Source organism: Chelonoidis abingdonii, chromosome 11 (genome assembly GCF_003597395.2).
Source record: "Chelonoidis abingdonii isolate Lonesome George chromosome 11, CheloAbing_2.0, whole genome shotgun sequence".
In the NCBI taxonomy this organism is placed as follows: domain Eukaryota; kingdom Metazoa; phylum Chordata; order Testudines; family Testudinidae; genus Chelonoidis; species Chelonoidis abingdonii.
The window spans coordinates 14,603,796-14,618,396 of record NC_133779.1 but is presented as its reverse complement, the minus strand read 5'-3'; the positions used below and the strand labels follow the sequence as shown (position 1 = coordinate 14,618,396).

General features: G+C 60.7%; 1 protein-coding gene across 1 annotated transcript; it reads left to right on the top strand.

Annotated features, from left to right (window-relative positions):
* Positions 1-10,051: 10,051 nt before the first annotated feature.
* CCDC106 (coiled-coil domain containing 106) lies at positions 10,052-14,167 on the top strand. The gene is made up of 3 exons (XM_075070755.1): positions 10,052-10,245; positions 10,725-10,931; positions 11,408-14,167. Exons 1-3 carry the CDS (start codon positions 10,104-10,106, stop codon positions 11,722-11,724), a joined length of 666 nt encoding a protein of 221 aa, XP_074926856.1. The 5' UTR covers positions 10,052-10,103; the 3' UTR covers positions 11,725-14,167.
* Positions 14,168-14,601: the final 434 nt, after the last annotated feature.

The window sequence follows — 14,601 nt, the reverse complement described above, 5'->3', positions numbered from 1 at the left end:
GGTCCCCGTATAACAAGCCCCAGCATGAGCTGATGGAGGGTGGCAGGGCGGGGGCTGGGTACCAGGTGCGGGGGCTGGAGGGGTAATTGGGGGTCACTGTTCTTTGCGGGTCACATGACCAATCTAACCCGCCGGGATAAGTGGCAGGTGGTGGATTCCCTGGCTCTATATTTAGTGGCTAATGACAGGTTGGGACGGCACATCTGCCTGCTCAGCGACTCAGCAGGGCCTGTACTGGCAGGTCTGGAATCCCTGCCCCGGCCCTGCCCCTGGCCACGCTACCGCTGTCTTCTGCCCGCTCTTGGTATAAAGTAGTCCCTACAAATACTCTTTACAAAGGCATCTATTTCCCCACACCCTGGGCATGGAATGGGGCCTTTCTCCTCGAGGGGCTGGGCCCTGGGTGGGACTGGCTGGCTCAGGGGGGCAGGGAATGGGGCTCAGGGCCTTACCCCTTTAGGGGGCATTGGCTCCCATCGGGCCCCAGGGCAGGGACTGGCTGGCTCACGGGGTCCCTCACCACAAAGCCATCACGAGTGGCACTATTTGGCCAGTTCAGCCCAGGAAGGAGGCCAGTGGCTCACCTGGCCAGCAAAACGGAGCATCCCTCACTGGGGTCCCCCAGGGCAGTGGGGGGTGGGGCTGCATGTGGTGGGGGGTTCTTACCCTTGCATTGCAGGTGTGTTCCAGAGAGATATTGGGGGATTGTGCTTCGGGGCAGCCCCGGCCTGGGGTAGCAGGGGGCTGCGGGTCAAAAGTGAGGGGCACTGGCAGGGCTGGGAGGGGGAGACCAGGGCTGGACTAGCAGGGGCTGCGGGTCGGGAGTGAGGGGCACTGGCAGGGCTGGGGGGAGCCCAGGGCTGGGCTAGCAGGGGCTGCGGGTTGGGAGTGAGGGGCACTGGCAGAGCTGCTCCCTAAAGAATCTCACACTTTGCAGATACTCCCTAACTCCCAGGCTGAGGGGCACCTCCCCCCTTTCCCTTTGAGGGGGGCAGGCAGCTGAGACCCCCCCCCAAGGGAGAAGCTGCGGGACATTAACTCACTGAGCGTGATAGCAGCCTCTGCCCCCCCCAGCCATGAGCCCTCCCTCCCATGATCCGTCTCCCTTCGCCTCTCATCCGACTGGGGAACTGCGCCTCGCTCCCTGACAGGGCGGCGGGGGCGGGGCTGGCTGCTGCAGGGGCCGTCGCTAAAGAGTCGCGCTTTTCCAGAGGAGGAAAGTAACATGGGAAGCAGGGGAGAAGCGAGAAACAGCCCCCGTCCCCGTGTGGGCGGATAGAGAATCGCTGGGTTAGATGAGATGGGGGCTGGATGGCAGATGAAGAGGGTTGGGGTTGGGTGGGTGGATGAATGATGGAGGGGGTTGGAGTGGATGGATGATAGAGGGGGTTTGGGGGATGGCAGATGGAGGGACAGGGCCTCCCAGAGGATTCAGGGAGTCTGGGGCAAAGCAATTTCGGGGGTGGGGGGGCTTCCATAAAAAAAGTTGCAATACCATAGAATGTTATATTCTTGTGGGGGCCCCTGTGGGGCCCAAGGCCTGAAGCAAATTGCCCCATTTGCCCCCCCGCCGGCAGCCCTGTGGAGGGGGTTGGGGGATAGGGGATGGATGATGGAGGGGGGTTGGGGTGGCTAATGGAGGGGGTTGGGGTGGATGGATGATGGAGGGGGTTGGGGATGGGATGATGGAGGGGGTTGGGGTGGATGAATGGATGGATGGATGGTGGAGGCCGGTTGGGTGTGGCTAATGGAGGGGTTTTGGCGGTGGCTGATGGAGGGGGTTGAGGTGGATGGAGGGGGATGGGGTGGATATATGGATGGATGATGGAGGGGGTTTGGTGGTAGCTGATGGAGGGGTTTAGGGGATGGATGATGGAGGGGGTTTGGCACTGGCTGATGGAGGGGGTTGAGATAGATGGATGGATAATGGAGGGGGTTGGGAGATGGCAGATGGAGGGGGTTGGGATGGATGATGGACCGGGTTGATGGATGGATGATGGAGGGGGTTTGGGGGTGACTGATGGAGGGAGTTGGGGTGGATGGATGAGTGATGGAGGGGGTTTGGGGATGGCTGATGGAGGGAGTTGGGATGGATGATGGAGGGGGTTGGGATGGATGGATGATGGAGGGGGTTTGGGGGTGACTGGTGGAGGGAGTTGGAGTGGATGGATGGATGACGGAGGGGATTGGGAGTGGCTGATGGAGGTGGTTGGGGCTGGATGGACGATGGGGGCAGTTCGGGGTTGGCAGATGGAGGGGGTTGGGGCAGGGCCGGCGCTTCCATTTAGGCGAGCTAGGCGGTCGCCTAAGGCGCCAGGATTTGGGGGGCGGCATTTTGCTGCTCTCGGCGGCAATTCGGCAGCGGAGGGTCCTTCTGCTCTCGGGTTCTTCGGCAGCAATTCTGCGGCAATTCCTTCACTCGCTCAGGGACCCGCCACCGAAGTGCCCCGAAGACCCAGAGCGTGGAAGGACCCCCACCTAGGGCGCCAAAACCCCTGGTGCCGCTCCTGGGTTCGGGGTGGCCGATGGCTGCGCCTGGTGAGGATAGAGGGGCGTCTATGGGGATGTCCGGATCTCTCTCTCTTCAAGCCTCCCCCCACCCCCGGTCAGCCCCCCAAGTTGCTGGGGGGGAGCCCTGGCTGGAGGAGAGGCTGGGCCCTAGTGGGGTGTGTGTCGCTTCCCGCCGCTCTCTCTGGCACAGCCCCCCCCCCACGCGTGTCTCTGCCCTGCGTGCGTGGGCGATCCCCCCACCCCCGGCGGCGCTTTGGAGACGCTCCCTGGCTCTGCCAGGGAAGCGGGGGGCTGGCTTGACAGCCCGGTTGCTGGGGGTTCGCGTGCAGATCTGGGTGAGTGGGGATGGGGGGTTGTTCTCTGCAGATCCCAGACCCCCAGGACCCCCCGTGCACCCCTTCCCTTTGCAGCCCGCCCCCGGGACCTCCAGCCTTGGGAACGGGGGGAAAGTCTCTGCTGTGGGTCAATTTTTATCCATTTTAGGGGGGTGGGGGGATCGAGGGATACTTTGTATACCCCCCGGCCCCATCTCCTTTGCACCCCCACCCCACCCGGCAATCCAGGCTGGGAGCAGCGGAGTAATTGCAGTTTCACAGCAAAACACCCAGCGGCGGGGGGAGGGGCACAGAAGCCATTTTTTAGGGCGATTTCCCCCAATTTTGGGGCACTCGAAGGAATCGGGCGGGGGCTAGGATCAGGATTCTAGGCGAGAGGGGGCGGGGGTTAGAGTCGATCTGAAAGTTTGGGGGGCTCTGGGGGGCCCTGCATCGGATGTACAGGACTGGGGGGCAATGGGGGGCCCTGCATCTGATGTCCAGTACTGGAGAACTGTGGGGGGTCCTGGATCTGATGTACAGGACTGGGGGGTTTTGGGGGAGAGTCCTGGATCTGATGTACGGGACTGAGGTTTGGCGGGAGCTGGATCTGATGTCCAGGACTGGGGGGCACTGAGGGGTGCTGGATCTGATGTATGGAAATGGGAACTGTGGGAGGTCCTGGATCTGATGAACAGGACTGGGGGGTTTGCGGGGCCCTGGATCTGATGTACAGGGCTGGGGGGCTCTGGATCTGACGTACGGCACTGGGGGGCAATGGGGGGCCCTGGATGTGATGTCCAGGACTGGAGAACTGTGGGGGGTCCTGGCTCTGATGTCCAGGACTGGAGAACTGTCGGGGGTGCTGGGGGCTCTGGATCTGATGTACAGGACTGGGAGGCTGTGGGGGGCCTTGGATCTAATGTACAGGACTGGGGGGCAATGGGGGGCTCTGCATCTGATGTCCAGGACTGGGGAACTGTGGGCATCCTGGATCTGATGTACAGGACTGGGGAACTGTGGGGGTCCTGGGTCTGATGTCCAGGACTGAGAGGTTTATGGGGGCCCTGGATCTGATGTACGATACTGGGTGGCTGTTGGGGGCCCTGGATCTGATGTACAGGGCTGGGGGGTTGGGGGGGCCTGGTTTGATGTACAGGACTGGGGAGTTTGGGGGGGCCTGGGTCTGATGTCCAGCACTGGGGAACTGTGGGGGGTCCTGGATCTGATGTACAGGACTGGGGGTTTTTAGGGGGGAGGCCTGGATCTGATGTACGGGACTGAGGTTTGGGCGGGGCTGGATCTGATGTCCAGGACTGGGGGGCACTGAGGGGTGCTGGATCTGATGTATGGGACTGGGAACTGTGGGAGGTCCTGGATCTGATGTCCAGGGCTGGGAGGCTCTGGATCTGATGTACAGGGCTGGGGGGCAGTGGGGGGCCCTGGATCTGATGTACAGGACTGGGGTGTTATGAGGGTCCTGGGTCTGATGTCCAAGACTAAGGGGTTTATGGGGGCCCTTGATCTGATGTATGGGACTGGGGGGCTGTGGGGGTCCCTGGATCTAATTTACAGGACTGGGGGGCAATGAGGAGCCTTGGATCCAATGTCCAGGACTGGGGAACTGTGGGGGGTCCTGGATCTGATGTACGGGACTGGGGGGCAGTGGGGGATCCTGGATCTGATGTACAGGACTGGGCAGTTTGGGGGGGCCTGGGTCTGATGTACGGGACTGGGGGGTTATGGGGGGTCCTGGATCTGATGTCCAGGACTGGGGTGCACTGGGGGCTCTGGATCTGATGTACAGGACTGGGAGGCTATGGGGGTTCCTGGATCTTATTTACAGGGCTGGGGGGTCTATGGAGGGCTCTGGATCTTATTTACAGGACTGGGGGGCTATGGGGGGCCCTGGATCTGATGTAAAGGATTTGGGGGGTACTGGGGAGTGCTGTATCTGATGTATAGGACTGGGGGTCTCGGGGGGGGCTGGATCTGATGTACGGGACTGAGGGGTTGTGGGGGGGCCTGGATCTTATTTACAGGGCTGGGGGGTCTGTGGGGGGCCCTGGATCTGATGCACAGGACTGGATGTCTCTGGGGTCATGAATTTGGGGCAGGGGGGAACGTGGGACTGAAGAAACACTTGGGGGTGGTTGTAGGGGAAGGGGCTGTAATGTGGGCTGCTTCAAGGTGGAAATGCCCATCCCCCATGTCCTAAAATTCTTGCTGATCTCTAGGGGTCCGGGAGTGGGGGGGGATAGGGTAATTGGGGGGTTCTGGACAATGGTTGACAATGTGTGTTGTTGCGTGTGTGACTCTGCTAGCTGAGTTTCCGCATGCTCATCCATGTGTCATAGCACACTTAATCCGTGGTGGAAGGGGGATTCTCTTCCAGCTTAGGGGGCTAGGGTGCCTGGAGCTATTGCCTCTCTCCTGTGAAGTTTACTGCTGACTAGGTGTTGAACTGAAGAGTAGAACCCAGGAGTCTTGGCTCCCAGCCCCTGCACCTCCGCTGTAACCACTAGACCCCACTCCCCTCCCAGAGCCAGGGAGAGAACCCAGGAGTCCTGACCCACAGCCTCCCCCTTCCTTTCACAAACCCCCACAGACTGGCTTTGCTCCTGGCCTTGCCCTGTGATCCCATGCAGCAGTGTCTGCGTGGCTCAGAGGGTGGCGGGTTCGAGTCCTGCTCCTGGAGAAGTGACCTGACCACATGCATCTCTTCTCCTTCCCCCAGGGCTGGCCGGCGGGTGGCGCAGGACGGGTTCGGAGCTGGGCTGCCGCACAGCCCGTCCGTCTCAGGTAGGTCCCTGGCTGACCGGCAGGGAGGGTCCAAGGGCAACTCCCACCGGGACTCTGAGAGGTCACCCTCAGGCAACCTCAGCCGCTCCCATCACAGCGCCTGCTGTGGGGAGCCAGGCTGTGTCTCCTGCCCCCCGGATCTCCCCAAGTCCGGTGGGTGATTGGCACCTGGTTCTGGTTCTGGGCATAGCCAGCCTGAGGCAGCTACCGTCAGCTCTGGGGCACGGTGGGTACAGATGGAGGAGGCCCTGCGGGGCGGGAGATGGCACACTGGAGTGGGGGGCATATATACAGTGATGGGCGCATGCTGGACTTTGGGAGTATGGGGGGCGTCCCGGGAGGTTATGGCTGGGGGCTCTCTGGGTTATGGACGACTGGGGGGAGTTGTGGGTGGGGGCTGTCCGGGGGTTATGGTAGTGGTTGCCGGGAGGGTGGTATGGGTAGCGGCTGCCCTAGGGGTTATGGGTGGCGGGTGGCTCAGGTGGTTATGGGTGGCGCTGCCCGGGTGGTTTATGGGTGAGGGCTAATCCCGGGGGGAGGGGGTTATGGTAGTGGTTGCCAGGGAATTACGGGTGGCAGCTGCCCCGGGAGTTGTGGGTAGGGGCTCTTTGTGGCTGATCCCGTGTATAATCGGAGCTTTTCTATCGGGTTATGAGAGATAGTGGTTTGTCATTTGGTGAGAAAACCATGGGCGTTGTTAATGTTCTACTGGTAACGCGGCTGCCCCTAAGGGTTTACATGACAACAGCTTAGTTAGTTGAGCGGTAGTTATTAGTAGAGATACAGGTTGGCTTTATTGGTAGGGCAGCTGCCCAGGTGGTTATAGAGGCGCAGCTTTCTTAGATAGGAGCCATTTATCCCGGGGGAGGGGTTTATGGGTAGTGGTTGCCTCAGGGGACATTACGTAGGTGATGACAGCTGCCCCCGGGGGTTATGTGATACTGGGTCGACGGTCTGTGTGTTGTGGAAAGTAACGCGTTTGCTAACCCAAGAGGGTGTATTGAGGTGTTTGGCTGCCCCAAGAGGGGGTGTATGGGTAGACCAGTAAGTGACTGGAGGGCGGGGCGGGATAGTAGGCTGGTGTCTAGGCGCACATTCGCCACTTGGCGGGGTTAATATAGTGGTGGAGAGGTGCTTGGCTGACCGCGCTTGGTTTACGAGAGTGTTAGGGGCTGCCCTGACGGGGGTGGGATGCTGAATGTCAGAGGGCCTTGTCTTCGTGTTGCAGGGTGTAGTCGTTTTTTATGGGTGGTTTGCCCTCACGGGTTATGCGGTTGGTCAAGAGGGGGCGTATGCCGCTTATAGAAGTGTGGGGGCACGCGCCCGGGGTGGGTTGTGGGTAGGGGTTCTTTTGTAGTTCGGGAACATCGCGTTCAATCTGCTTTTTTGACGCTGTGTGTTTTGTTCCCGATTGTGTGAGAGCTCTAGATGGAGGGTGGGGGACCTGTCCTGGTGGGGATGGTTATGGTGATGACTGCCCCAGGGGGTTATGCCGGTAAAGTGGGTGAGCCCCAAAGGTGGTGTGTGCACAGATAAGGAAAGGCCGGATTAAAATAGGCCGGGGGGGGGGGGGGGTCCATGTCAGGGTCCAAGATTACCAGTATGGTCATAGCCCGGCCCAATAATTTTTGTTATCCCTTCAAATTAAAGAACTAAGAAGCCTCATTGCCCGCTGCTGATCTAGCCAGAGATATCTTTGAAGTTATCTTAAACAAAATAAGCGGAAACTATAAAGAAACAATGGCCACTCAATGTTTGTATAGCGGTCTAGTTACCTCGAGACGGCTGGTCAAATATTCTGGGTGGGAGCTGCCCCAGTGGGCGTTCAATGGGTGGGTGGCATGTCCCATGGGGTAGACTCGCGATGTTAGTGATCGGTTAGCGGTTGCCGGTGTGGTACAACTTTGCTTGGTGACTACGCGGGGCGTCTATGGGTGGTGGCGCCTGGGCCCTAGTGCGGTTAAACTAGAAGTTGGCTATGGATGGGCGGCTGCTTCTCGAGGGGGGAGGTGCTTATGTGTTGTATGGGGGCCAATCACTTTGGGGGGGTTATGCCGGTAGCGTTTGACCAGCAATGGGGATTATGCATGTATACCTAGGTGGCCCCCAGTTGACACATGTGGGGCTCTATGGGTGAGGTGTCAGCTACTCACGGGGGGGGTTAATTGCTCGTTACGGTGGTCTGTCTGGGGGTGGGGTATATGTGGTATGCGCGCGTTTTCCTGGTGTTTGGGTTGCCAGTTATGGGTGTCATGCGGCCCTGTGGGGTAGGATGGGGGCTGTCCTGGGAGGGGGTTATGTGCAACTGGTCTTCTCGGTAGCGGTTGCTGTGCGTGAGGGGTTTTGTGGTGTGCGAAGGTGGCCTTATAGTTGAAGGCTAGTGTGGTTGGGAGCTGTCCCAGTGGGGAGTTATGTGTGGGGGCCTGTCCTGGGGGGGTTTGTGGGATAGCGGTGCCGGGGAGGGGTATGGGTGGAGGTGGCCTGTGGGGTATGGGTGGGGGCTGTCCCGGGGGATTATGTGTGGGGGCTTCGTGTCCTGGGGTGTAGGGGTTTCGCAAATGGTTTAAAAGTTGAGGGTCGCAGTTGCCTGGAGAGGGGCTAGGGTCCAATTGATGGGGCTGTAATCCAGGGTGAGGTAGTCTATGTGTGTGGGCTTGATCAGATTACCCATGGTGGGTTAGAGTTATGGATCTGTGAGGTTATACCGCGATTGCCGGGGAGACGGGCTACTAGCAGTGGGGATTGCTGTCCCAGGGTGGGAGTTTTATGTGGGGGCTGTCCTGCGGGAGGACAGCGTTTAATGTGCCGGGTACGCCGGTTAAACACAGGGAATGGTGCGTTTTTCTTCAATTGAAAACTTACTGTTTTTTGATTTCCGGATGAGACGGGGTTCACTGTGGGGCCTTAATGTGGCTGGGCGCGCCTACTCGTCACTGTGACGCCTGGGGGATTTTATGATTTTGTGGGGGGGGACCTAGTGGGGTTTTTTTCCTTTTGTCCTTCTAGATGGGAAGTAGATAGGTAGCAGGGCTGGGTGGAGTTATATCGTGTGCGCTCCGCCGGTTTACCAGGGAACCTGTGGGGTTATGTGCAGGAAGGTAAGGCGGGCATGGCCCATAGATGGGGCTATGGGTGGGGCGTGTCCGCTGTGGAGTTTTAGACTCGCGCGTGGTCGCGCGTGGGCCAGGGGAGATGATAACGCATTGGTGTGGCGACGCCATGGACGTAGAAAGCGAAGGTTGTGACTGTGTGCTTTGTTGGTGGCTGAGCAAGATCATCTAGGTATTTATGCTTTTAGGTAAGTGGTGTCTAGAACCACCAATGGGGTTTAATAAGAAAATACATGCTGTTTCTCTACTTCTTTCAACCGCGTCCCTGTTGCGCGCCAGGGCAAGCCAGGGGAGTACTTTAATTCTACCGGCAGCCTCTCCAGCCAGACAGAGACTGGCGCCAGGCGGAAGGAAATTATGACCGAGAGGATATTCCGGCATAGGCGTGCCGGATGAGGTACGCAGTGCGCGCTCGTGGGAGCAAGAGGGCGCCACATGGAAGCCAGGCCCCTAGAGCTTGAGTGAGCCATAGGGTGCATGAGAAGGGTAATAATTGGTCGCGGGGGGGGCTTGAGGAGGAGGGACTTTCTGGGTGTTGTGAAAGGGAGTGTGGGGCTGGGTATGTCGCTTGGCGGGTGTCTCGCCGCCGCGCGCGCGCGCGGCCGCGCGCGCGTTCGCGCGCGCGCGCGGTTGGCCGCCAAGTGTCACTGGCACTAAGGTTTTCGAGGATGACTTCTCCCTGGGGGAGAGTTCAGAGGTATTGTAGGGGGGTTGTTGTGTGGGGTGGGAGTGGTTGCCCCAAGGGTTATGGTGGTGGGCTGCCCCAGGGGGTTATTGGGTAGCGGTTGCCGGGGGGCGGGGGGTTATGGTGCAAGCTGCCCTCCGGGGGGTTAGGGTGGCGGTACCCAGGGCTGGTTACAGTGGGGCTGCCCCTGGGGGGTTATGGGTGAGGGCTGTCCGCGGGGGGGGGGTTATGGTAGCCGGTTGCAGGGGAGTTATGGTGGCCATGAGCCCGGGGGGTTGTGGGTAAGGGGTTCATTCGGGGGGACTGGTGCCACATAATGGATTGCCCCGAGGGGTTATTGGGTGGGCCCCCCCTTCTCACCTCTACCTCATAGCCCCCATCCCCAGAGACTCCCCTGTACTCTCACCCCCAGGGGGCGGGACCTGGGGGCGGGGAGATGGGAGGTGTTAGGTTCAGGGTGGGGTTCAGTTGAGGAGAGGCTGCTAGGGGTCAACGAGGGGCGCAGGGCCCCATTGGGAGGAAGATGCTGGCGAGGGCAGGGCCCTGTCCTAGGGGAGGGGGCAAAGGTTGGGGGGGGTCAGGGCCAGGGTAGAGGGGTCAGGTGTTGGAACCCCCTGCCCAAGCCCTTCCTCCCCACCTTCCGCAGAGCTGCCGGAGCCGCCCCCGCCTGCCCTGGCACTGATGAGCAGCATGAAGACCCAGCTGCACATGGCCCTGGAGCGCAACTCCTGGCTGCAGAAGCGCATCGAGGACCTGGAGGAGGAGCGGGACTTTCTGCGCTGCCAGCTCGACAAGTTCATCTCCTCCACCAAGGTGGACGCCGGTGAGCCGGGCAGGATGCCTGGGTCCCTTCCCTGGCGGTGGGAGGGGAGTGGGGCCCAGTGGGTTGAACACAGGGGGCTGGGAGCCAGGATGCCTGGGTTCCTTCCCCGACGCTGGAAGGGGCGTGGGATCCAGTGGTTAGAAAACAGGGGGCTGGGATCCAGGACGCCTGGGTCCCTGCTCCCTGTCGTGACTTTAGGAGTCAGAGGTGGGCATGTTGGGGCACTAGCTGGGGGAACAGGCCCCATGTCCCCATTTGACCCAATCCCGGGTCCCACCTCCCTGCTGTAGAAGGGCAGCTCCCTGGGCAGCAGGTGTGGTAGGGCTTTTATCCCTCCCATGGGCAGCCCCTAGGGGGCGCTGTGTCTCCCAGCCAGCAGCCAGAAGAGCTTGGGGGGAGCAGGGGAGGGTCACTGACACAGCAGGGCAGGAGGCTCCAGTGAAGTGCATACTGGGACCCAATCTCTGCTCACCCCCCAGAAGATCACTGCCGCAGCAAGCAGCCCCCGCGGCGGGCGGAGGCTGCCGAGAGCCGGCCCGGCGAGGCCACAGACAACGAAAGCCTGGCGTCCTCGCTCAGCGCCGCCTCGGAGCAGGGCGGCTCCACAGAGCGCAAGAAACAGAAGCAGAAGGGGGGGGTGAGCCGGCGGCGCTTCGGCAAGCCCAAGGCCCGAGAGCGCCAGCGAGGTGAGTGGGGGCCTGCAGGGGTCGCTGCCCCGGTCGCTTGGGCAGCAGGGCTGGTCTCCTGCCCCGGGTGGCCCGGGAGGAGGAGGGCTGTGGGGTGGGGTGTGGGGAGGAAGGAGCTGTGGGGTGAGCGTGTGCCATGGTGTGAGGAGCAAGGAGGAGGCGGGGGGCTGTGGGGTGTGGGGTGGGGAAGAGGAGGGGGACTGTGGGAGTGAGGGGTCTGGCATGGGTGGGATGGACGGGCATATGGGGGGAGGACTCACTATGAGGGGCTTTGGGGGTACAGGGGGCTTTGGAGTGGGGGCAGATCCTCCTGAGGCAGCCGGGGGAGGAGTCTGTGTTGAAGGAAAGGAATGATCAGGCTCTTCTCCCCTGGGCCTTTCTGCCCCACTCCTTTCCTCTGTCCCCCTCCATCCATCCCCCCCGCCGTCTCCCCATGCCTCCCATCCTTCTCGCCCTTGCCGTGGCCCACCCGGCAGTCAAGGATGCTGACGGGGTGCTATGCCGCTACAAGAAGATCCTCAACACCTTCCAGAAGCTGAAGAGCATGAGCCGGGCCTTCGAGCACCACCGGGTGGATCGCAACACGGTGGCGCTGACCACACCCATCGCCGAGCTGCTTATTGTGGCGCCCGAGAAGCTGGCCGAGGTGGGCGAGTTCGACCCATCCAAGGAGCGGCTGCTGGAGTACTCGCGCCGCTGCTTCCTGGCGCTGGACGACGAGACCCTCAAGAAGGTGCAGGCCCTCAAGAAGAGCAAGCTGCTGCTGCCCATCACCTACCGCTTCAAGCGGTGATGGGGCTCCCTGCTGTCCCCCACCCCGGGACCCATCACTCTGCAAACCGCCCTATCCCACTGCTGACACCAGCGCTGCCCCCTGGGAAGCCCTCAAGCCACCCTATCCCGCTGGTGATACCAACACTGCCCTGGGACTCCCTCAAACCGTCCTATTCCACTACTGCCACTGCGGCCGCCCACCTCCCCTGGGATCTGTGATCCCGTGAATTGGCCCATTCCCACGCTGTCCCTCAAGACTCCCTTGAACTGGCCTATCTCACCAATGCTGCCCCCACCCCTCAGCATCTGTCACTCCACGAACCTGCCTATCACACTGCTAACACCAGACACCTGAGACCCCCTCGAACCATCCTATCCCACTTCTAACACCAACGCTGCTGCCCTGGGGCCCCTCGAACCACGCTATCCGATGGCTGACACAAATACGTACCCAGTCGCTGCTGCCCATCACTTCAGGCAGCAATGGGATACCCCCCACACACACACTATTGCCCCCCAGGACACTTCCTCCCACTGCTACCACAAATATTGCCCCCCAGATCACCTCTTGCTTCAAGCAATGATGGGACTAGGGCCCTGTCCCGCACTGCTGCCCATCACCTATCACTTCTGGGAGTAATGTCATAGCCCACCCCCACCACACGTGATCCCACTTCTGCCACCATCGCACTGCCGCCACCCTCTATTGCTTCAAACAATGGTGTGACCCTGCCCTGCTCCAACAGGCCCCCCGCTACCATTGACCCCCACACTCCTGCCGCTCCAGCTCCAGCTCCTTCCTTCTGTCCCATTCCTCTGCCTGTGGTCACCGAATCGCTCCACCCCAACACGTGATGAATGGCATTGTTCCTCCCTTTTTCTGTGCACACCACCTGCTGGTCTCAGCACAGCCAGGGAGCCAGAATGCCTGGGTTCTCTCCCTGGCTCTGGGACAGGAGCAGAGTCTAGTCGTTAGAGCGGGCGGGTTCTCGGTTCTGTTTGCCCTCTCTGGGGCCTTGGGGATGTTCCATTTTTCCTCCCCACTGGCAGAGCGGGGCTGAGTGTCATGGGGCAGAGCAAGGGGTGAGTGTGAGTTCTGGGAGGGGGCTGTGCCTCCCACTCCTATCCCAGGCCTGCCCATGGGAGCAGCTGAGCTGCTGGGCCATTGGGGAGGTTGGCATCAGGGCGTGGCTCTGAGAGGCCCATTCCCACACCCCTGCCCTGGGGTAGGAGGGCTGGGATAGCAGGGGCTGGGCTGGGCTAGCCAGGGGGCTAGCGCAAGGGGCTACGAGCTGGGTGCTTTCTTGTGGCTCAAGGGGTTCTGGTGACGTGGCTGGGGCGGGGCTGGCTGGACCAGACTCCAGGAGTCGGGTCAGGTAGGAAAACGCCCGACTCTCCTGCCCATGAGGTCGGTCTGGCTGGGTTGTGGGAATGGGCCACAGGAGGGAGAGGGGGGCTGGCCCCCCGGGCGGGAGCTGGCACTGGAGGAAGGGCTGGGGTCAAGCTGGGAAACAGTTTGACCCTCTTGGACTTGCGTCCGCTTCACGCCTAAAAATTAGGCCTGAGCAGAGCTCTGTGACTCGGCGGGGTGGGGGATGGGACATGATCTGAACCCCATGGACTGGCTGGCTCAGGGGGGCGGGGAATGGGAAACAGGGCCTCTCCCCTCTAGAGGGTGCTGGCTCCCACCTGGCCCCAGGGCAGGGACTGGCTGGCTCAGGGGGGCGGGGAATGGGGCCCAGGGGCCTTTCCCCTCTCCGGGGCACCAGCTCTGATCATGACCCAAATTGTCAATTTCACCCCTAGGTTCTACAGTGCTGTTAAAATTGGGGAGGAGGGCAACTGCGCTGAGCTGATTGGCCAAACAGGCTGCAGGGGGCTGTGCTGATTGGCCAATAGCTGCCCCGCCTACGTCTCCAACTTGGGGTCCCGATTCTGGACCCAACCTGCCGGCCTTGCCCTGAGCTCCCCCCTTTGATCTGTTCCACGTACAGATCCCCCCACAACACATCCCGTATTGCTTAGAGACCAAACCTGACCCCCATGTTCCCTCCCCGCCCTGCTCCATTGCCTGCCGACACCACCCTCCCCTCAGCAGGGCGGGAGCACCCCCCATGCCAAGGGCAATTGGGTTCCTACTCTGTCTTCCCCCACCTGGCACCAATGAAAGCGCCAGATCGGGTCCCCCATCCCGCCCCCCTCACGGGGATTGTCATTGATTCACTTCGCTCCCTGTTTTAGGGGGTGATTTTCCCTCCCCCTACTGCGGCCCTGAGCGTGAGTGCAAGGGGCTGTACGCGGCAGCGTGCCCGGGATGTCCCTTTCTATTCAGTGTAACAAACTCTCTTCTCCACTGTGCCTGTTCTTTCATGCCCTCTCTCTATGTTTAAAAAAAAAAGAGAAAAGAAAAAAAATCTACAAAAAAATCAATTTATTAATAGAATTTAAATTAAAAAAGAAGAAAATTTGGAATAAATCAAGGCCTGTGTCTCATTTATTTATCAAAATCTTTTGTTTCCCTTGGGCCTAAAAGCAGCTGCCTCTGGGGTAGGGTGGGGTGCGGGGGCTGGTTATACAGGAACCCCTCACCCGGTGCAGAAATGCGACCGCTTCTGGGGTGGGGGCCTCTGTACAGGAAACCTTCGCATGGGGATGAGATGTGGCCCCTCTGGGGTGGGGCATGGGGGCTGTTTATACACAGATCCCTCACCTGGTGCTAGACATGGCCCCTCTGGGGCAGGAGCTGTTACGATGGGGCCTGGCACTGAGATGTGGCCCCTCTGGGGTCAGGGGCAGGGCTGTTTTTACAGGGACCCTACGCCTGGCACAGAGAGGGCCCATGGATGTGATCTCGTGCCAAGCTGGCGTAATACCAGGCTAGATGGGTGCATTGGTT

Bases quoted from the DNA above. Each gene is read 5' to 3' on its own strand.
- CCDC106 (XM_075070755.1), top strand. From the start codon at position 10,104: ATGAGCAGCATGAAGACCCAGCTGCACATGGCCCTGGAGCGCAACTCC. The intron at 10,246-10,724 runs GTGAGCCGGGCA...CTCACCCCCCAG, and splicing joins CTCCACCAAGGTGGACGCCG to AAGATCACTGCCGCAGCAAG. The intron at 10,932-11,407 runs GTGAGTGGGGGC...CCCACCCGGCAG, and splicing joins GGCCCGAGAGCGCCAGCGAG to TCAAGGATGCTGACGGGGTG.